This window comes from Staurois parvus, unplaced genomic scaffold (assembly GCF_062004578.1).
Source record: "Staurois parvus isolate SC_StPar_1 unplaced genomic scaffold, SC_StPar_1.0 ptg000058l, whole genome shotgun sequence".
Lineage (NCBI taxonomy): Eukaryota > Metazoa > Chordata > Amphibia > Anura > Ranidae > Staurois > Staurois parvus.
The window spans coordinates 15,089,708-15,113,044 of record NW_028317854.1 but is presented as its reverse complement, the minus strand read 5'-3'; the positions used below and the strand labels follow the sequence as shown (position 1 = coordinate 15,113,044).

The following is a 23,337-nucleotide window of genomic DNA, read 5'->3' as shown; positions in this document are numbered from 1 at the left end:
AAATGTTGGACTGCTTTAGAATGATATTTGTTAAGTTGTTGAATGTATGAGAGTTTTTTTTGTACAAATTTTCATATGAAAATCTACTAGTAACCAGCCTAAATTGAGAGGGACACAGCCAATGTTAAGGGTGAAGTATTTTGTAGGGCTATGTGCAAAAGAAGGAAGAGTCACCCCACAGTTTGTCACTGTTGTAACAATGGGACCCTAGGACGTTTTGTATGCTGTCTCAATACATCATGGAAATCAGATCATAGTCCGTCCAAGGGATAGGATACAGAGCATCCAGAAAGTATTCACAGCGCTTAACTTTTGCCACATTTTGTTATGTTACAGCCTTATTCCACAATGGATTAAATTAATTTTTTTCCTCAACATTCTACAAACAATACCCCATAATGACAATGTGAAATAAGTTAATTTTTAAATCTTTTCAATTTATTAAAATTAAAAACGGAAAAAAACAACACCTACGTAAGTATTCACAGCCTTTGCAATGACACTCAAAATTGAGCTCTGGTGCATCCTGTTCCCACTGTTCATCATTGATATATTTTCACAACTTGATTGGAGGTCCACCTGTGGGAAATTCAGTTGATTGGACATTAGGAAAGGCATAAACCTGTCTATATAAGGCCCCACAGTTAACAGTGCATATCAAAGCACAAAACAAGCCATGAAGTCCAAAGAATTGTTTGTAGACCTCTGAGATAGGATTGTATCAAAGCACAGATCTGGGGAAGGGTACAGAAAAATTTCTGTAGCATTGAAGATCCCAATGAGCACAGCCTCCATTATCCATAAATAGAAGAAGTTTGGAACCACCAGGAATCTTCCTAGAGTGGGCCGCCCGGCGAAAATAAGTGATCGAGGGAGAAGGGCCTTAGCCAGGGAGGTAACCAAGCCCCCGATGATCACTCTGAAAGAGCTCAAGTGTTTCTCTGTGGAGAGAGGAGAACCTTCCAGGAGAACAACCATCTTTGCAGCACTCCACCAATCAGGTCTGTATGTTATAGTGGCCAGACAGAAGCCACTCCTCAGTAAAAGGCAAATGGCAGCCTGCCTGGAGTTTGCCAAAAGGCACCTGAGGGACTCTTAGACCATGAGAAACAAAAAAATGTCTGGTCTGATGAAACAAGGATTGGAACTCTTTGGCCTGAATGTCAAGCGTCATGTCTGGAGGAAACAATGCACCGCTCATCACCTGGCCAATACCATCCCTACAGTGAAGCACGGCGGTGGCAGCATCATGATGTGGGGATGTTTTTCAGCGGCAGGACCTGGGAGACTAGTCAGCATTGAAGGAAAGATGAATGCAGCAAAGTACAGAGACACCCTTGTTGAAAACCTGTTCCAGAGCAATGTGGACCTTAGACTGGGGCAACGGTTCATCTTTCAACAGGACAATGACACTAAGCACACAGCCCACATAACAAAGGAGTGGCTACAAGCCAACTCTGTGAATGTCCTGGAGTGGCTCAGCCAGAGCCCAGACTTGAACCCGATTGAACATCTCTGGAGAGATCTGAAAATGGCTGTGCAGCGACGCTCTGTATACAACCTGATGGAGCTTGAGAGGTACTGCAAAGAAGAATGGGAGAAATTGCCCAAAATTAGGTGTGCCAAGCTTGTAGCATCATACTCAAAACGACTTGAGGCTGTAATTGGTGCTAAAGGTGCTTCAACAAAGTTGTGTTTTTTTTGTTTTTTATTTTTAATAAATTCCAAAGAGTTAACACTTGGAGTTAACACTTGAATGAAGTGCACTTGAAAAAGGTAAAAAAGAAATTAAGGTTGATAAAAATTTGAAACATGATACACAGCTATTGTGACTAGTGCATTGTAAATTGTTTCCGTTAGAATAATTTATTTTCCTGAAGGGGTACTTTATGACAAGTGAATTTATTTTTATGAAGGAGATACACATTTTCCTGTTTAGTGTCTTAATAAGCTATATAAAATTGTGGTTAGGAGAGGTCAAGAAAGCAAGACAGTGAGGACTGGGAATAATGAGGCCCTGCACATTCAGATACACTGTCCAGAGGATAGTGGGAGTAGGAAAGGGAGGGTGGAGGATCAGGGAATAAGAGAGGGATAGGGGGATGGAAAAAATGGGAAGAGAGAGTAGAAGAGAAAAGGATTGGATTAGATTTGAATAGGGTGATGAATAGAAAGGAGATTTGCTACAGAAAACCTGAAGGCAGGAGTGGGGAGTGAGGATCCAAGCCAACAAAAACACAAGGCATAAAGGGAAACTAAACCCTCCTATTGTTTTCTGCCAAGGAAGCTGCCATCTTATCTTCTGTTTGATCTTCAATTGCCATGATGATGCACATGTGATTAGTTATGAAACCAGCCATTTGATGGTTTGGCATTTTGGTTGAGAGCACAACCAACTGTGACAGTTAAATTCCTGGCACATGCTCTCTGTTTTTTTTTTTTAATTTATGGGTTTATTTCCACTTTAAGTAATCAGTGTTACTAACTAAGCTTAAAGAAGAATTAAATACAAACATGAGAAAATGGTCTATATACAATAAGTATTTATGTAATAATAAGGGAGCTACAACTTGGGCCCACAGGGCATAACAGTGGGTCATACATAACAGTAAAAGTCATGTGGAAAGGAGGAAAAATATATAAAGACACTATTACTAGATGTGCATTATGCCATGAGAGGCACAGTGTTATTAAAGTCTGTGAGCTGGAACCCTATCCCCCTTCATTAACATAACATAATATAATAGCTTGCTAAAGGTGACAGAGAATGGTTACGAGCTGTTTGATTGGCCCTGAAAGGGAGCAGCAGGTTAATCTATGCAATATCAGGGTAACATCATGCATTATCCCAGTGTGGTCCAGTACATTTAAATGGTTGTGCAGTAATAGAACATCATCGTACAGTTGTATTGTCAATCAATGTCCTCTGTAAAGTGAATGTAGGGTAACAATGTGTCCCTTATTGATGGCACAGTCAATCTGAACATAAATATGACCTGGAGCCAAGTCCACTGGCAATAGACTTTTGAGGGGAGAACCCAGAAATTAGAACAGGATGCCTGTGTGAAATAGTGACTACTGTTTAACTGCAAAGAAAAAATTTGAATTGTTTTCAAAGATCGTCTGACAAATGACTGGCTAGGTGTCACCATAGCATTAAGCCAATATAACTTTTGAAAGTAGAATAAAAAAAGAGAACTCATCCTTAAGTGCCCTTATCAGAAGAAGGCTATCATGGCAGATGCAGAGTATGGTGGGTCCAGTTCTGACAGGTCCACAGTTTGGAGACAAACAGTGGGTTTATCATGCTTTTTCAGAGTGAGTTTGTCTGCAGTGGCTGAATAAGAGAAGTTTTAGAAGTGTGTTGGCAAAAGCATACTTTCCTACTTTTCGAGATGGGAAAAGAGGCAACTTGTAGCACAAAGTGGGCAGGCAAAGGGCACCCCCCTACCACACAAAACCTACATTGAACCTGATGAATTAGTATCCCACATGGAAGAAAAATATATTGTAAATATATTCTTCCCAAATATATTGACATATATTTGAAATACTACAATTTTGGCCGTAGTCAATATATTTAAAAAAATAAACAAATATATATACTGTATGCTGAAGTGCTTTTTTTATATATTACAAAACATATGAAAAATATTTTTTAAAATATATATATATTTTTTTAAATATTCTTTATATTTGTTTTAACATATAAAAAAGTCATTTTAACATATATTTTTACATATATGTGTAAATGCATTCCACAAATTTAGATAAAATGTATTTTTAAAGACATACAGTACATTGATAATGTATGTTTAAAAATATTTTTCATATATTTTGTAATATTTAAAAAAGCATTTCAACATACAGTATATATATATATATATATATATATATGTAAAATGTTTTAAATATATTGAATACAGCCAAAATGATAGTATTTCAAATATATGTCAATATATTTGGGAAGAATATTTTTAAAATATATTTAAACTATATTTTTCTTCCATGCAGGATGTCATCAATGATTGGTTAAAATAGTAAAAAGGCTACTTTAGTACTAGGGAGGTTACTTTCTTAAATTCGTATTTCTCCTTACCAAGGGCCCGGGTTCAGTAGGGGGCCCCATGAGATGCCCCTGGTACCTTTTTCATAGGCTTTTTTGAGTGTGGGCAAGGACACAGGGGCCCCATGATCCTCTATTGCCCGGGGGCCCCATGAGTTGTCAGTCCACCCCTGCTCCTTACTATTAGTGCCATTGTCTGGTCCTCATATCTTGTGCATAATTTGTATAGTAGTGCAGGCTAGGGAGCTTTAGATTGACATACTGAGTACAGATGAGCATCATGGAATGCACAGGGCTGAATGCTCTACACCAGAATATAACCCAGGTCACATTCAATTTATATTTTAAACAGGGAAGGGAGCTATATAGTTCACACTGGTAAAAAGTATTTTCTTGATATGAGGTCTACTTTAATGCAAACAGAAAAATGGTGACATCTAGTGGTAAAATGTTGTGTTTTTTTTTTTTTTTTGGGCACAATGATTTATTAAAAGTTTAGCAGTAAATGTATTATATTTTAAAGCTATGAATAATGCACACCAGGTGTGTGTTGTCAGTGTTGATCAACCAATGCTGGTTCAATGCAAAGACACAGAAAAAACAATAGTTTTCTAGGTTCCCAGTTCACACCATACTGATGTGTTGCATAACGCAGAGCAGCGCACATTAACGCCAAGCAACCCACTGCTAAGCATTGTAATGTACTGTTGTGCATAGAGTTGAACAAACTGTCATTTTAGGTAAAAGAGTTGTAAAGATTAAAAAAAAAAAAGCAAACAGTGTAATGTATTGTAACAACACGTTGCACCGCCCCTACGCAACGCACACCAGCACGCATGTGTTATTGCACCAAACCTGGTCATAGCACTCATATATCTGTATTATATATCATGGTTTTGAGGCTGGCTTAATCTGTTGGTAAGAAATTAAGGCAAAAAATATATTGTGAGTTTATTTTTATTGCAATTTACATATATTTTAATTTCTGTAAAATAAAGCTACATAGTGTCAGTTTGGCACAATCTGTTTATTAAACTTCAGCCTACAAATGCAGTGTGCTGCCATTGTGACTGGCAAAGTTGAGTTTTCAATAAATACTTATGAAGAATGCAATGAAAAGTGTAGGGTGCAGCTATGCTGTAGGGTTGATTTACTAAAGACAAATAGGCTTTTCACTTTGCAGGGGAAGTTGCACTTTGCAAGGGAATTTTCCCCAGAGCTTAGTGAATGCGATCAATACCCAATAACATGTGTAGCACCCTTATTCACAGGCTGTTAGGTAAATTTTGTCTGGGGCTTCTGCTGTAGGCACAGGAACCAGAATTGTTAAGTTTGATCTGCTCAGGGCTCCAGAGGCTGGGACTTTGACTACTTCCTCCTGACTCTAGGAGAAGCTTCTAAAGATTAGGGTGGGAGGATTCACATACCCAGCCTGAATATTTGGCAGGGCCTATCCAGTCCCGGGGAATGGGGGTCTTGGTCCCAGATCGTGGAGGGGTTCCTATTAAATAGGCTGGAGTCCAGAGGAGAGGGTCTTTTCCCTGCTGAGGGATGGATCATACTGATGGACCGTGTATGCTTCAGGACCCCATGAGTAGAATCTCATCTCTTGAGGTGGAGCTCTTTTTTTGGTCTCAGGCTAAAATGTTAGGAAGGAGATGCCTGGCGCACTGATAGCAACTGAGTCCAAGTGGGTTCAGTGGTTTAAGGCAAATAAAAAACTCTTTAAAAGTCCAAATGGTGTCAGTATGCTTGACTCTGAATTGGGACTGGCTGCCGCTGCTGAAGAGCTAGAAAGGACTCTGCATTGGGACAAACAGAAATTAACAGCAGCATCATTCTAACTGAAGGATCAAAGCATTATTTATTTAGAAACAACAAAATGGCAACTAACAAAGTAATGGAGATAAAAGTGCTCATCTAGCCATGTAACACCGATGTAACAAGCCGGTCCATTCCTGCTGATCCCGGTATGGTGGATACTGAAGGGAGCTCCTGGCAGTGCTGGTGGCTCCTAGGAAGTGCTGGGAGCCACCAGCACTGCCAGCAGCTCCCTTTGGTATCCACCCCAATGGGATCAGGGAGACTGGACTGGCTTGCTGCAGCAGTGTCAAATGACTAGATTAGTTCTTTTATCTCCATTACATTGTGAGTTGCCATTTTGTTGGCTACTACATTTGGACTATCTCCTTCTTCCAGGACTTGTGCTACATTTTTTGTGCATGGTCCTCATCTGTGCACATATAGACTGCCCTAGCTTATTATCAAGCTTTTGGGAATTATTAGTGCTTTTATCAAGACAGACTTGTCCACCATTAAAAATCTGTTTTATTTTGGAGTATCCTGTTTCACTCCCAGATCCTTATCCCAAGTTCTGTCAGCAATTTACAAAAAGACACATCTAGACTAATTACTGAGCCAGAGTGGATGGATAACCGCTGTGTGTCTGGGTGCCCTGCTCTGATTAGAGGGAGAACCTGGTCAAAAAATCCAGTGGCCCTTTGGGGGTAGTGGTTCATGTGAAAGAAAATTAAAAGAACACATTTTTGCTTACACATGATTGGATGATGTAAATTAGCAGAGCTTCAACTTATTCACTAAGCTCTTAGGAAAATTGCAACTTCCATTACAATGTGAGCAATCTATTTGCCTTCAGTAAAGTAGGCCCTATATATCATGTGCCTTGCATATTCTTCATAGGACTGTGAGTAGATTTCAGTTTATTCCACAGGTAATGCATGGGTGAAAATTAACTATTACTGGGGTGACATGCCAGGGTGTGGGAGGGAGATCCTACTAAGGTCTTGAACAAATGTAAAGTACTGTGGGGTAATAGACCCTGGCCACTTTACCCAAAAAAAGAAAATAATTACTATTATTTTATAATGTAACTATATTTTTATCTAAATTGACATTTCAACATTTATATACTATACATATGTGTGGTTATTGATTTTGCATTACATATTACGACATATGTTCATACATGTGGAACAAATTGTCATCTACCTGTTCTAACTGGAAAATACAACCATTTTTTTCTTTCTTTTATTTTAAAGGTCTACAAGACAATCCTTGGTTTTGTGACTGCCGGATTTCAAAGCTGATTGAACTATCAAAGATTGTGGATCCTCAGGTGATATTCTTGGACCCTTTAGTTGTGTGTTGTGGACCTGAATCTTTGACTGGAATTTTTTTTCAAAAAGCTGAACTTGAACAATGTCTCAAACCTTCTGTCATGACATCAGCTACAAAAATAACATCCCCATTGGGCAGCAACGTTCTTTTAAGATGTGATGCCACTGGTTATCCCACGCCACAGTTAATATGGAGCAGAGTAAACAACACAAATACTAATTATACAGGTAAGATTGGGTGTTTCAGTCATTTTATGTTGCCAATGCATCCTAGAGGCTGTGTAAAACATTAGGGACCCCTCTGTATCTTTTCCCTCATTTCTGGCTTCAATACTCTTGCTGGAAGTTACACCATAGCCTTTACTACTTCTTTTGGCGCTAACTAACCGTGTTTGACTCCTCTCCGTAACAACATGCCATATATTTTATACCACTTGGATTCTATCAGTAAAGCTTCCTAATATAGAACATTTTGATGTAGACAGATGAGCATGTGTGGCAATCTTGGAGGGGGGGGGGCAGAAGACATTCCCTCCTGCTGCTTGTAAAAGCAATCCAGCAGCTAGTTAGCCCCTAGGATTGCTTTGACAAAAGAGCTGTCGGCTATTAAAAAAAAAAAAAAACGGTACCAGGGTGATGCCCGCAACCACAGGCACCATGTGAAGTCTAGCAACGTATGGGTATGTTGCTGCTCCACAAGTGGATAGAGAGAGGGAGAAATAAGAGGATGTATATTTCAAAATTGTTCCAAAATGTTCTTTACTTGTAACTTCAAGTGCCAATAGTACAAATAACATTTTAGCAGTACTGCATATGTTTTTTTATTTTGCCTTACCATAGACAATAAAGCTGTAAAAACAGAAATTTGTCAGGCTTTTACTGCAGAAGAGACAATCTTTTCTGCAATAAGCTGCCTGCTCGCTGTCTTCTCTGGTGTTGTAAATTGAGCTGCACTTACACAGTTCAGCTGACAGTGCTGACGATCTCTTGAGAACTGGGATGACTGACTCCTGTGCATATGCAGGAGTGACGACATGCCCTGTAAGCCAATGAAGAGGTCCAAAGACTGACACTCAAAAGAAGACACTGGCGCTGGTGGAGAACCGTTGGACAGGTAAGTATTCACCCTTTAGTTCCACTTTAAGTTAGTCTACTTCATCTCTCTTTACAGCAGTATTGGCTTATGGCAGTATTGCTGGTACTTTTTTTTACTGTATGTTCAGTGTACAGTAGCAAGTCTCCCATTGAGGTTAAATCAATTTCTTTCAGCCCATCACTTTCTTTCTATATATTAATGAAATACTGACAGTATCAAGTACATGAATTAGGTATACGCTCACGAAAGTGTTTTTTTTCCAACAAAAACAAATGACAGTTCAATGTTTTGACAGGTGCAGTTAGCTGGTCTGTCACTAAATAGCTCTGTTCTCAATAAAGTATGGTAAAGGGAATTATGTGATTGAGTGTTAGGTCCCCTTTTAGAAACGTTCCTCCTTAGAGATGCCATGGGTATAGTCAGTGCCCATATAAATGCCAGGCTAGAGTTATTCAGATGTAGTCAGCTACTGTCCCAGGGCCCTTACTAGGGCTGCAATCCCGCGTGAGGTGGTTCAACACCCAGTTGGACCAGCCGTATTCTTTGTGACTTTTTTAGGCTACGTTCACACTAGCGTTGTGTGCAGGCGGCAGAGAGGCGTTTGGGAAGCGTTTTTACCGCTTCCCAAATGCCTCTGCCAATTTTGCACATTACAGCACATGGTGCTGTTCTAACGGGAGCGTTTGCGTCGCGTCGCGGCAAAACGGACGCCTCTGGTCGAGTCAGGAGGCTTTGAAGCCTCCTATTCTCGACTATGGTGCTGCTCCGCAAAGGCCCGGCCGGCGTTTGCGGTGCGGTTGCGACGCAGTTGCGGGGCGTTTGTGGAGCGGTAACACCACTCAAACTGCATTATAGGCGTTTGTGGGGCGTTAATCACGCTCGGCAAACGCCTAGCAACCGCCACTAAACCGCGCATGCGGCGTTTGTGGACCGTTTGCCGAGCGTTAAAAAACGCTCCGCAAACGCCGAACCAACGCTTGCCAAACGCTATAGGGGCGTTTGGCAAGCGTTGGTAAAACAGCCAAGTGTGAACGAGCCCTTACAGTTGTCTGTGGGTTGTCAGCGGGATGCAAAAGGCCTTTTAGGTCAGGCTAGAGTACTAGTACACCTGGAAGTGAGTGTGCTATATGAGAGCCTGCAAGGTGGGGCAGAGTTATGGAGGGGACTCTGAAAGAGACTAATATCAGGCAAGTCAGTGACAAATGTGAAACTGCCCACTGTTGTTGGTAAGAGATTTGCCCATTTAAGGTTCATTAAAATTACAGGTGGGCCACATGACTTATGTAAACAATTGAAAATACATGGGTAAATTTTCAGTATCTCACAGAAGTGAGTACACCCCTCACATTTTTCTAAATATTTTATTATATCTTTTCATGTGACAACACTGAAGAAATGACACTTTGTTATACAAGCTATACACTCACTACTTTACATTGTAGCAGTGTAAATTTCCTGTTCCCTCAAAATAACTCAGCACACAACCATTAATGTCTAAACCGCTGGCAACAAAAGTGAGTAAACCCCTAAGTGAAAATGTCCAAATTGGGCCCAAAGTGTCAATATTTTGTGTGGCCACCATTATTTTCCAGCACTTGCTTAACCCTCTTGGGCATGGAGTTCACCAGAGCTTCACAGGTTGCCACTGGAGTCCTCTTCCACTCCTCCATGACGAGATCACGTTGCTGGTGGATGTTAGAGACCTTGCTCTCCTCCACCTTCCGTTTGAGGATGCCTGACAGATGCTCAATAGGGTTCAGGTCTGGAGACATGCTTGACCAGTCCATCACCTTTACCCTCTGCTTCTTTAGCAAGGCAGTGGTCGTCTTGGAGGTGTATTTGGGGTCGTTATCATGTTGCAATACTGCCCTGCGGCCCAGTCCCTGAAGGGAGGAGATCATGCTCTGTTTCAGTATGTCACAGTACATGTTGGCATTCATGGTTCCCTCAATGAACTGTAGCTCCCCAGTACCAGCAGCACTCATGCAGCCCCAGACCATGACACTCCCACCACCATGCTTGACTGTAGGCTAGACACACTTGTCTTTGTACTCCTCACCTAGTTAATGCCACACACGCTTGACACCATCTGAACAAAATAAGTTTATCTTGGTCTCATCAGACCACAGGACATGGTTCCAGTAATCCATGTCCTTAGTCTGCTTGTCTTCAGCAAACTGTTTGTGGCCTTTCTTGTACATCATCTTTAGAAGAGGCTTCCTTCTGGGATGAGAGCCATGCAGATCAATTTGATGCAGTGTGCAGGGTATGGTCTGAGCACTGACAGGCTGGCAGCTGGCAGCACTCATACGTCAATTTCCCTAAGATAACCTCTGGATATGATGCTGAGCACGTGCACTCAACTTCTCTGATCGACCATGGCGAGGCCTGTTCTGAGTGGAACCTGTCCTGTTAAACCGGTGTATGGTTTTGGCCATCATGCTGCAGCTCAGTTTCAGGGTCTTAGCAATCTTCTTATAGCCTAGGCCATCTTTATGTAGAGCAACAATTTTTTTTTTCAGATCCTCAGAGAGTTCTTTGCCATGAGGTGCCATGTTGAACTTCCAGTGACCAATATGAGAGAGTGAGAGTGATAACACCAAATTTAGCACACCTGTTCCCCATTCACACCTGAGACCTTGTAACACTAATGAGTCACGTGACACCGGGGAGGGAAAATTGGGCCCAATTTGGACATTTTCACTTAGGGGTGTACTCACGTTTGTTGCCAGCGGTTTAGACATTAATGGCTGTGTGTGAGTTATTTTGAAGGGACAGCAAATTTACACTGTCATACAAGCTGTACTCTCACTACTTTACATTGTAGCAAAGTGTCATTTATTCAGTGTTGTTACACGAAAAGATATAATAGAAAAGATATAAAATATTTACAAAAATGTGAGCCGTCTAGGGCGCACTGCCACCTAGGGGCACCTGGGTGCAGCACAGGCCTCCATGCTCTCTGTGTGTCCTGTGTACCACTTGCATGAATTAATTTCTCTGCAGATTTCCCTTCTCCTCATACACAGGGAATGATGGTATCTTTACTCTGCACAACTGTCTCACAGCCTTTCCACACACATTACCATTTAGTATACACACACACACACACACACACACACACACACACACACACACACACACACACACACACACACACACACACACACACACACACACACACAGAGATACAGTGCTCAGCATAAATGAGTACACTCCTTTAGAAAAGTAAAATTTGAATTCATATTTGAACACAAGAACAATTTCCAAAGTTTTTACAAAACTGAGTTTTATACAACATTTGTTTAGCTCATTACATGAAAGTAAGGTTAATAATATACCTTAGATTACAAAATCTTTAGTTTAATTCAAATTAGTTGATACAAAAATGAATACACCCCACAACAAAAACTCCTCCATCTAGTATTTTGTATGACCTCCATGATTGTAAGGACAGCATCAAGTCTTCTAGGCATGGTGGCGACATTTTGCAACATTGATTTTTTTACATTCTTCAAGAACAACCTCTTTTAGAGCCTGGATGCTGGATGGAGAATGATTATTATTATTATACAGGATTTATATAGCGTCAACAGTTTGCTCAGCACTTTACAATATAACGGGAGACTGCATGCTCCACTTGTCTCTTCAGAATTCCCCACCTGTGATCGATTGAGTTCAGATCAGGAGACATACTTCGCCATTGAATCACTTTCACCCTGTTCTTCTTCAGAAATGCAACAGTGCACAACGACCAAGGGCTGAGTGATGGTAGCATCTCTTTCAATATAGAGCAGTACATTTGTGAATTCATGACATCATCAATCAAATGCAGCTCCCCGACACCAACAGCATTCATGTAGCCCCACAGAAGGACACTGCCACCACCATGTTTCACTGTAGGCACCATGCATTTTTCTTTTTACACCTCACCTTTGCTACGCCATACAGTTTTAAGGCCATCAGTTCCAAAAATATTTATCTTGGTCTCATCACTCCAGAGTACAGAGTCCCAGGAGTCTTCTTTTTGAGCATGGGCCCTGGCAAATTCTAGACAGGCTTTTTTGTGCATGGGCTTTAGGAGAGGCTTCATTCGTGGACAACACCCATGCATGCCATTCCTTTGCAGTGTGCTCCATGTTGTGTCACGGGAAACAATCACCCCAGGTTGGCTTTCTAACTCTAATTGTAATGAACTTGCATGGTGATTTTCTTCAACCCTTCTCATCAGAAGACTCTCCTGTCGAGGTGTTAACTTCCATGGACAGCCTGGACATCTCTGTGAGATGGTTGCAGTTCCATCTTTGTTACATTTTTGTATCACGTTTGCTACAGTATTCTGACTGATAAGTAAAGCTTTGCTGATCTTCTTGTAGCCTTCACCTTCTCAGGCCTTGTGACATTTCTCTTCCATGTGGTGCATTGCTGACAGCAAGAAATGGGAGGGGTTTTATTTGTTAAGTAAGACCCTTTTATAACCAACTGTCTGCTGGACACCTGTTTAATTAATTAGACTCACCTGTAGTTGAATCCTTGTCAATTAGGATTTTGTTGTCTACAATTTAGCTTTGCTCCTAAGACTTTCATTGGGGTGTATTTATTTTTGCAACATGCTCTTGAATGAATTTGTTAGGAAAAATACTTTTTTGTGTGTGCAAATTAACAAATTTGTTTGCAATCAATGGCCTGTATTTGTGGGTGGATATTGTAGTATGGAGTCTCATAGAAAATGTGGAATCTGAAAGGAAAGGAAAGGTTTTCTGATAAATCTGTTGGGGTGTACTCATTTGTGCTGAGCACTGTAGATATATACCGAATATACAGTGGGGATCAAAAGTTTGGGCACCCCAGCTAAAAATTTGTATTAATGTGCATAAAGAAGCCAAGGAAAGATGGAAAAATCTCCAAAAGGCATCAGATCACAGATTAGACATTCCTATAATATGTCAACAAAAGTTAGATTTTATTTCCATCATTTACACTTTCAAAATAACAGAAAACAAAAAAATGGCGTCTGCAAAAGTTTGGGCACCCTGCAGAGTTAATATCTTGTACTGCCCCCTTTGGCAAGTATCACAGCTTGTAAACGCTTTTTGTAGCCAACCAAGAGTCTTTCACTTCTTGTTTGAGGTATCTTTGCCCATTCTTCCTTACAAAAGTCTTCCAGTTCTTTGAGATTTCTGGGCTGTCTGTCATGCACTGCTCTTTTAAGGTCTATCCATAGATTTTCAATTATGTTGAGGTCAAGAGATTGTGAAGGCCATGGCAAAACCTTCAGTTTACACCTCTTGATGTAATCCCCCGTGGATTTCGAGGTGTGTTTAGGATCATTATCCATTTGTAGAAGCCATCCTCTCTTTAACTTCAGCTTTTTCACAGATGGCATCAAGTTACCATCCAAAATTTGCTGAAATTTTATTGAATCCCTTTTTCCTTCTACTCGTGAGATGTTCCCTGTGCCACTGGCTGCAACACAACCCCAAAGCATGATTGATCCAACCCCATGCTTAACAGTTGGACAGAGGTTCTTTTCATTAAATTCTGTGCCCCTTCTTCTCCAAACGTACCTTTGCTCATTCCGGCCAAAAAGTTCAATTTTAACCTCATCGGTCCACAGAACTTGTTTCCAAAATGCATCAGGCTTGTCTATATGTTCATTTGCAAAGTTCAAACGATGATTTTTGTAGTGAGGACGTAGAAGAGGTTTTCTTCTGGTGACTCTTCCATGAAGACCATATTTGTACAAGTATCTCTTTATAGTGGAATAGTGTACCACAACTCCAGTGTCTGCCAGATCTTTCTGGAGGGATCGTGCAGTCAAACGTGGGTTTTGAATTGTTTTTCTCACAATCCTGGGAGCTGTCCTGTCTGATATTTTTCTTGGTCTTCCAGATCTTGCTTTAACTTCCACTGTTCCTGATGACTGCCATTTCTTCATTACATTCCGAACAGAGGATAATGACATCTGAAAACGCTTTGCTATCTTCTTATAGCCTTCTCCAGCTTTGTGAGCGTCAACTATTTTCAGTTTCAGTTTTCTAGACAACTGCTTAGAAGAACCCATGGTGCTGATTGTTGGGGCAAGGTCAGATGAGTCTGGGCATTTAAAACCTTTGAGATTGACATCACCTGGTCTTCCCAGACGATGATTGAGACCAATCCATGGCACTGGCAGGTCTCAGCTTGGCAAAGGGGGCAGTGCATGCTATAAATTCTGCAGTGTGCCCAAACTTTTGCAGACGCCATTTTTTTGTTTTCTGTTATTTTGAAAGTGTAAATGATGGAAATAAAATCTAACTTTTGTTGACATATTATAAGAATGTCTAATCTGTAATTTGATGCCTTTTGGAGATTTTTCCATCTTTCCTTGGCTTCTTTATGCACATTAATACAAATTTTTAGCTGGGGTGCCCAAATTTTCGATCCCCACTGTATATATATATATATAAAACAGTATTTCATGTAGCAGTGAAGTGTCGGCTCCCCTAGGATGGGAAGTGATGACATTAGCCCAGGACCCAAGGCGGTCAGCAGTCTCTGATTGGAGGAGCAGTCTGTACATCTCTGGTACACACACTGGCACACATGGTCTTCCAGCTGTAACAGGGAGCGGGCTAGTGACTAAATGGGGCATGTCCAGCACTGGCTCCACCTTTTTCTACACAGCTGGATCCAATCAATAGATGGGGGTGTGCTCTGGTTGCAGGGTTAACCCTATGTGAGTAGGATGATCAGGGCCTGATGTATATGAGAGGGAAACGGTGTAGTGCTGGGAGGCTGCCTATCCTCACCCTGGACTCCGCACCCCAGCAGGAGCCATCAGAGGTGAGCTGAGCCTAGGAGGATTGCAGTTCATGGAGGCAACAGGAGGAGGAGTGGGCGGACAATGGTCAGGGTGAGGGGAGTGGATGCTGATTGATCGTGTGAGATGCCGCCACATCATGAATGATCGTTCAGCTGAGGGGAGGGGTTGCAGAGGGGGAGGAAGAAAGGACAGAGGAAGATGCCAGGTGTCTAGGCCCCGTGTAGAAGCGTTCAGCAGTGTTCCTCTCAGACTCAGTCTTACTGTAAGCCCGGTGGCGGCTACTGATCATTGTGGATTTTTGTAACTCTGTCCTTGTTTTTCTATGTATGATTGGTTAATATAGTTAATTTATTTATGATTAATCTATATTTTGTCTTTAACTGCTTCCATACCGGGCACTTTTACCCCCTTCCTGCACAGGACATTTTTCAGGTTTCAGCACTCTCACAATTTGAATGACAATTGCGCGGTCATACAACATTGTACCCAAACTAAAATTTTATCATTTTCTTCACACAACTAGAGCTTTCTTTTGGTGGTATTTAATCAACACTGGGGGTTTTATTTTTTGCTAAATTAACAAAAATGTTGAAAAAAAAACACGTTTTTCTTTGTTTCTGGTATAAAAGTTTGCAAATAAATAATTGTTCATCATAAATTTAGGCCAAAAGGTATTCTACTACATGTCTTTGGTGAAAATAACCCAAATTAGTATTTATTATTTAGTCTGTAGGAAAGTTATAGAGTTCACAAACTATGGGATATATCTGAAAATTGATCAATCCTGAAGTACTGACGGCCAATCTAATTTCTTGAGGTCCAAGAATGTCAGAACAGTACAGATATCCCCCAAATGACCCCTTTTTGCAAAGTAGACAGTCCGACATATTTCATAACAGGCATGGTGAGTTTTTTGAAGTTGTAATTTTTTGTCATAATTTTTCGGAAATGAATAAAAAAAAATGATTTTCACCCGGAGGGACGAGGTGTTTTGCCGGCCGCCATCTGGCTATAGGCCGGGTGGGAACCTGTTAATATTGGTGCTAGTGGCATCTTATGGCACTTATTTTTGCAAAGTAAAGAAATTTAGCAGTTTCATGTTTTGTTGATTTAATATATTCTACTGCTTTTAAAATGTTTTATTTATTTAATTTATTGGGGGGGGGGTCTAGCTGGTCTAGCCTAGGGCACAAAATAGTCTAGCACTGGCCCTGAGGGCAGTCATAAATGGTTCTAAATAAAAAGTAGCAAAATTACATTTCAAAAGAAGTATGTGCCCCTTGACAGTTTGAGGCCATTCCTAACCACAGATTTCTCCATGTTCAATTACATTTGAAGAGCTGTGGAGGATGTCAAGCTGTCATTGAGTTGTACACGCTTTCTGTCCACAGTTGAATGGAAGCACATGGCTGTACCCATCACAAAAATATGCTGATCTTGACAGTGTATGGCATTAATCAGCCATGTGCATGAGCCCTTACGAATTTTAAAACCACTACAAGGAAGCATGTAAATCACTTGGTTTTTCTGTGCTTTTACCTGAAATTTGGTGGCAGAGTCTTTTAGCAATATACTTCATATACAGTACTTGCCAAGACAGAGGCTTGTGACAATAAAAAGAAAGAAAAGTACAAAATAAGAAGAACCTCTGACTGGTAAAGTGCAAGACAGCTTTCAGAAGTCATCACAGGATGTTTAGAGATTCCAAAGGTTGCTGTTAGGTTCAGTAAAGACAATAAATAGTCAAGGTATTACCTCAGAATCCAGGGAAATGTTCCTGGAGAAAGATCAGCTGGGGAGGTCATCTGACAAGGCAGGTTAACCACAGAATCTATCCATAGATAAAGAAAGACAAGCATAATAATGAAATGTGAAGATCACAAGAGTTTTCTTATAAACCTGTGACAAACATATAATGGCAGAATGCATAGATTATTATGGCCAAGTAGTTGAGTACTCTGTGAACAGTGCACTCTGGCACATAGCACCAAACCTTCCAAAATGGCACCAGTGCATCAGTGTGCAGAAGATGAGGAAGTTACATCTATAACAGTTATATTGGAAGGTCTCCAGGGCATGGTTAGTGATTTTCAGTAGAGGTCATGGTTCAGTGCAGCATAGTTTAGTGCATCCATCACTCCAGTTGTGGTGGTACACCTTCTTTAACTCCAAAGTTTTGTTACCACCAGAAGATTTCCTAAGAATGCCTATACATCACATGCTAGAACTCAAATGACTCAAAATAAACTGATTAAAATATTCCCTAGAGTGCCCTTTGTGCCACTAAACCATGCACACAAATCAATTTTCAACTTTTTAACAGGCCTCAGAAAAGACTGGTGCAACACACCAATTTCTAACTAAAATTTGCATTATAGAGCTTTATGAGTCCAGGGATTCTTGAGGCATAACCAAATCTATGTGGTTGCCTGAACTAACCTGCAATTGCCATTATACAGTGCATTAGATGGGTACATGTACTATATTTCACCAGTGTCAAACTGATGGATGTGGACTATTATCATTCAAGATTATAGGAGTCCTGTCACTGGGGTAATAAATTATAAGAACATTTGCATCTGAATGTGACTTAGCTTGTTTTCTTCATTTTACAGTTATCCAGGAGTCCCCCACAGATGGAGTGAGATGGTCAATCCTAAGCATGAATGGTATTTCATATAAAGATGCAGGAGAATATCGATGCAAGGCTAAAAATTTGGCAGGCATATCTGAAGCATCAATAACTGTCATAGTAGTTGGCGTTGTCACTACAACATTAACACCGCAACGTTTTGGAAGGAGGCCAGAAGCAGACCAGGTAAATAATATAAAAGCAGAGGAAAAGGAAGAAACAGTTAAAATAAGCACAATCTGGTCTCCAGAGACATTAACATCCACATTAATAGACACAACAGTGGAACCCACCATGGTACCAACTACAGTTACATCAACTACAGTAAGAGTTCCAGAAAGGAAACCACAGAAAACCAAAGTGCAAAGCCAAGCTGCAAATAAAAAGTCTCAGGTTGCAAATTCTACCAACAAGGAAGGAGAAGTACTTAAAAACATTTCAGATGGCGCAGAAGCAAACACTGTTGTTCGTAATCTGAAGGTCACCAGTGAGACAGAGGATAGGGTAACATTAACATGGAAAACACTCAACACCACCAACAGCTCAAGCTTGACTGTGCTATATTCAAAATATGGTGAAGAACAAATGCTGAGACTGAGTACAGACCCTAGTAAAAATAAAGTAACAATTGATGGTTTACAGCCTGGAACAAAATACATGGCCTGTGTATGCCCAAAAGCAGCTCCGCCAAAGAAAGACCAATGCATTGTGTTTTCTACAGACTCCTTGCTTAAGAATGAAGAAGAGGGCAGTTTCCAGATGACCATCCTAATAGTGGGCAGCAGTATAGCTTGTGCCATTGTCCTGCCCATCATCTTCTTTTTGCTTTACAAAGTTATGAAACTACAACGTAAACCCAAGTCTCCTAATGCAGAAGACCTTTTAAAAGAAACTTATGTCAAGTTTGAAACTTTGTCACTCAGGCCACGATCCATAAACAATGGAGGTGAACTATGGACACGCAGAGACACAACTGAATCAGAAAGACTTCTTTTATGCTCTAGGTCAAGTATGGACTCACAAGGAACTTTTAAAAGTGAGGGATCAAGGCCTGAATACTACTGCTAATATTTATGCTACATTTTACAGGATTCTGTTTTGTTCTACAACTGTTAATTGCTGTGTTGTTCTGGATTTTAATAAACTACATTTTAAATTTAGAGTGTTTTTTTGTGAAGTAAATGTAAGTCATATCAATTGTCATAGTAATCAATTACAAAGTGCAGAATTGAGGGTGGGCAATACCAAGCTCAAGAGTGTAGATGTTCCTGAGGCATTAAACTTGACCAAACAGCAACCACATTATCCTTGATGGGCAATTTGGGCAATGCACATTGTCCCTGACTTGGTTCTTAGTTAGACATCTGTTTAAACTAGGAAAAATTAATTAAAACAGGGCTTTGTTGAAACAAAATGCAGTGTTCGCATGTTGCTGAAGCCAATACATTTAGTGGAAACAAAATATGTTTCTTTATAGGTTATCTCTGAAGGAAGCAATCTCTCTCAAAGATTTGGTGCAAAATGTAGCCAGGGAATGGGAATGGTGTGACTTGTAGCACTACAAAGACAGCAGGGAACATTTGTAGACTTGTTCTTTTACAGAGCAGGAGAGATTTAAGTACTGCATGCAGTGATTTTTACCCTAGATTTAAGAGAGAAAAATGCTGGACATTGTAAATCTATAGAGATAGGAACGGCACTTGTGGGACCTGCCATGATGTTTAATTATACAAATCTAAGAAAGAATGAACGATGGGCATGATGGAACTTGCAGTGGTCAGTGGGCCATGCTAGGACTTTAACTTTAGATTCAAGAGAGAGATCAATGGAACAAGATGGCACTTTTCCTTTAGACCCAATAGTTAGAGCAGTGGGGTATGATTGGACTTTTACATTGGATACAAGAGAGACAATTGGCATATCTTCAGACTCAGAGATGTGAGAGATGACATTGGGTCATGCTAGACTTTGGGGTAGATACAGATGAGCTAATCATTGTATTAGTATTTTATGGACAGTAGAAAATAAGATGGAATTTCGACTGTCACATGTTATATAGAGAAGTACGTAGCAATACATATAACTACAGTAGACAGCATTATTCCCCGTGTGATCATGACCATCAAATTCCAGGACAGCAAGGTAATCAACTAGAAGCCTCAGGCTGGCATATTCTGTAATGAAGCATAGTTAAAAAATAAAAAAAATAAAAAAAATCACAGAATTATCTTAAGCCAACCATAGATGATGCAATTTTCTTTTCTACAACCACGGGTTGCAGGAAAGAAAATCACTCAAATCCCTCCCGCAGAACTATTGTGTTCCCCAGGGGGGGAGGCATAGGGAAGAGCTGTCCCTGCTGGGAGAACACAGTGATTAATGCTAGTGGCTATAGTTGCTGGCAATAATTGCATGAAAAATCTGATGGGCTGGTTGTACCCCAGTTGTACTATTGTACAACTGGGGTACAACCAATTTCTGTACAATCAGCCTGCCCATAGATGGTTCGAATCCTGGCTGGTCCCTGCTAAACCAGCTGAGATTCGAACCATCTATGGCCGGCTTTATACTCTCAGTACTGTGAGAATCTGTTATCATCAGACATCTGTACTCTTCTTACAGTATCTCATTGGTCTGTGTGAACTTCCAATGAAGTGCCATTTTCATGGAGACAAACATCATGGTTTTACATATTCTACATCTCTATATGTCTGCCTTCACAATAGGTAAGAAAGTTACAGTAACTATTTTTGGTAATGGCGGAGAAAGTCACAATATTGTATGTTTGCTTGCAGTACTTCCATAATATGAAAGTTAAGCAATGGCATCTTTAATGGATAAGTGTTCTTGAAGCATATGTAAGCACAATTACTGAAATCTTATGTAAGCTTTATCATGTAAAATAATTTCAATGTCATTGCAAAGGAAGTGGTTTCAAAGATGCTGCAGAAGATCAGTCACACTGACATGCAACAAAGGGTAAAAAAAAAAAAAAAAAGGTTAAAAAAAGTTATAAAACAAGCATGCCAATTGTTAATATACAGTGGCCCTACAACACCTCACCCCTTCAAAAAACCTTAAAGGACCTATTCGCATATTTTTAGACCTTTAACACATATTGAGTTAAGGCATCCCATTTTTTGAGAATGGGCTGCCAATGCACAAAATCAGTCAAGACACTCCTTTAACCACTTGCCTACTGGGCACATATACCCCCTTTCTGCCCAGGCCAATTTTCAGCTTTCAGTGATGTTACACTTTGAATGACAATTGCGCGGTCATGCAACACTGTACCCATATGACATTTTTATAATTTTTTTCCACACAAAGAGCTTTCTTTTGGTGGTACTTAATCACCGCTGAGTGTTTTATTTTTTTGTGCTATAAACAAAAAAAAGAGCAAAAAATAAAAAAATAAAAAAAGCTTTTCTTTGTTTCTATTATAAAATTTTGCAAACAGGTAATTTTTCTCCTTCACTGATGTGCGTTGATGAGGCTACACTGATAGGCAGCACTAATGGGCACTGATAGGCGGCACTGATAGGCAGCACTGATGATGCTGCACTGATGTGCAACAATGATGGGCACTGATAGGTGGCACTGATGGGTGGCACTGACTGACAGCACTGACTGGCGGCACTGATGGGGGACACTTCTGGGCACTGGTGGGTGGCACTACTAGGCACTGATGGGTGGCACTGTTGGGCACAGGTGGGTGGCACTGCTGAGCACTTGTGAGCAGCAATGCTGGGCACTGGAGGGTGGCACTGCTGGGCACTGATTCGATCCGTCCTCTGACAATTGGCAGTTATCAGAAGCACTTTCCTCATGCTGTGACAGCGTTAGGAAAGTGCAGCTGATAACCGGCAACGGCATTTACAGGTGATCTGCTGTGTCATTGGACACAGCTGATCACGTGGTAAAAGGCCGCAGTGATTGGCCTTTTACCACATCACATGAGCAGCTGTGTTCAGGGTTGGACTGACAACTCATGGGGCCCCCGGGCAATAGGGGATCATGGGGCCCCTGTGTCCTTGCCCAAACTAAAAAAAGCCTATGAAAAAGGTACCAGGGGCATCTCATGGGGCCCCCTACTGACCCCGGGCCCTCGGGCAGTGCCCGAGTTTCCAAATGTTCAGTCCGCCCCTGCTCTGGCCTACCACACATACCCCACGGCCAGTCATAGATTATAATAGGCTTCCCCCACTATTTAACTTTAACTACTTTAAGACTGACACTTCAGGGGGGGGCACCTGAAGTTTGACATTTGCTGCTGTGCAAGGGTGCACATGGCATCAAACTCAGAAAACAAAGTCAGAAGCAGCATGTGATGAATTGCTTGCATTGGGTTTATATGCATTGATATTGCACTGGGGATTAGTTTGACTTAATTATGACTTTTTATGGGGATAAAAAAGCAAAATAGAACATACTACTTAATTCACAAAGCTTTCAAGCCCAGTTTAGGGGACAGAAAAAAAACAACCTTTGCAATGCCACCCTTCCAAGCTGCAAGGGCTAAATCTGTGTTAAGTCTAGGGGGAGCACAAGCAGCTGCATGACTTACCTGACTCCCTCCTCCAGCAGGCTCCAGCCCTCTGCCTCTGACCTGGCTTGACAGTTCTTAAATATGTAAGGGGCGGGGCCACCCGGGGACATTACCCAAGGGACTCCGCCCCATGTGATATTGTAAGCCGTGTACCGGGGTGGGCTCCCCAGGATACAGTGAAGTCACGAACGAGGAAAGCAACCCCAACACCAGCCTTTGCCACAACAGAATTTTACTTAGAGGTGGCAAATAAACACAACCACAAATGCTGAGAATATACAATAAATTTACATACACTCAGCCCAAAGGCTGAGACCCTTGTGCTGCACAGCACGGCGCCTCCTGATGGATGAAGGTAGAAAGTGAAGTAATTTACCTACTGGCGGGCACAAATAAGCTGCCATACCTTACCTGTTATTACCCTAAAAGAGCAGGAATCAGTGTATGAGTGTATGGTATGGGCTAGCCTGTGCAGCACAAAAGCTTGCAATCTTACACAAATCTACAGTATTAAATAATAAAGACCTCCTGCGCTAAAATGGATAACCTAATTCTAAGCTGCTCACACTCGCCTTAACCACAAGGTAAATACAAAAGAGGGGGAAAAATAGTGAAGCGCTAGCATAACCTACTGGTCTAGGACAGACATAATGTAATGCAATATATTGGATGGCATAAAAGTGGGTAAAGCAATAATATCATAAATACGCAAACAGTAGATTAATTGCAGTGATACAGTGCATGTGCTCATATATTCAAATGCAGTTCATGCTATGTGAAAGTCCATAGAAAAGAACTTTCCAAATTTGGTGACCAAAAAACACAGCAAGCTACATGGGGTGATCACAGTGCCACACGATGTGCAGACAAATCCACAGATGGCCAAGATAGCTCCTCATCTCCTTAATGTGACCCTACGGGTCAACTCACTGTGTGGGTGGTCCACATGCACCAGGAAAGATATCACCAGGGATAGAACACTAAGGATAACAACCTTATTGCTTCTGGATCTTCTCCTATCTCAGGGATACTCAAATCCACATGACCGTAGT

At 41.0% G+C, this 23,337-nt stretch overlaps 1 protein-coding gene across 1 annotated transcript in view; it reads left to right on the top strand.

Annotated features, from left to right (window-relative positions):
• The window catches only part of LRIT3 (leucine rich repeat, Ig-like and transmembrane domains 3), a 44,827-nt gene extending 25,931 nt beyond the window's left edge, over nucleotides 1–18,896 (top strand). Inside the window, exons 3-4 of the mRNA XM_089668523.1 lie at nucleotides 7,126–7,431; nucleotides 17,720–18,896. Of these exons, the coding sequence (XP_089524649.1) occupies nucleotides 7,126–7,431; nucleotides 17,720–18,804 (1,391 nt within the window). The 3' untranslated portion in view covers nucleotides 18,805–18,896. The remainder of the gene's footprint in view (nucleotides 1–7,125; nucleotides 7,432–17,719) is intronic.
• Nucleotides 18,897–23,337: the final 4,441 nt, after the last annotated feature.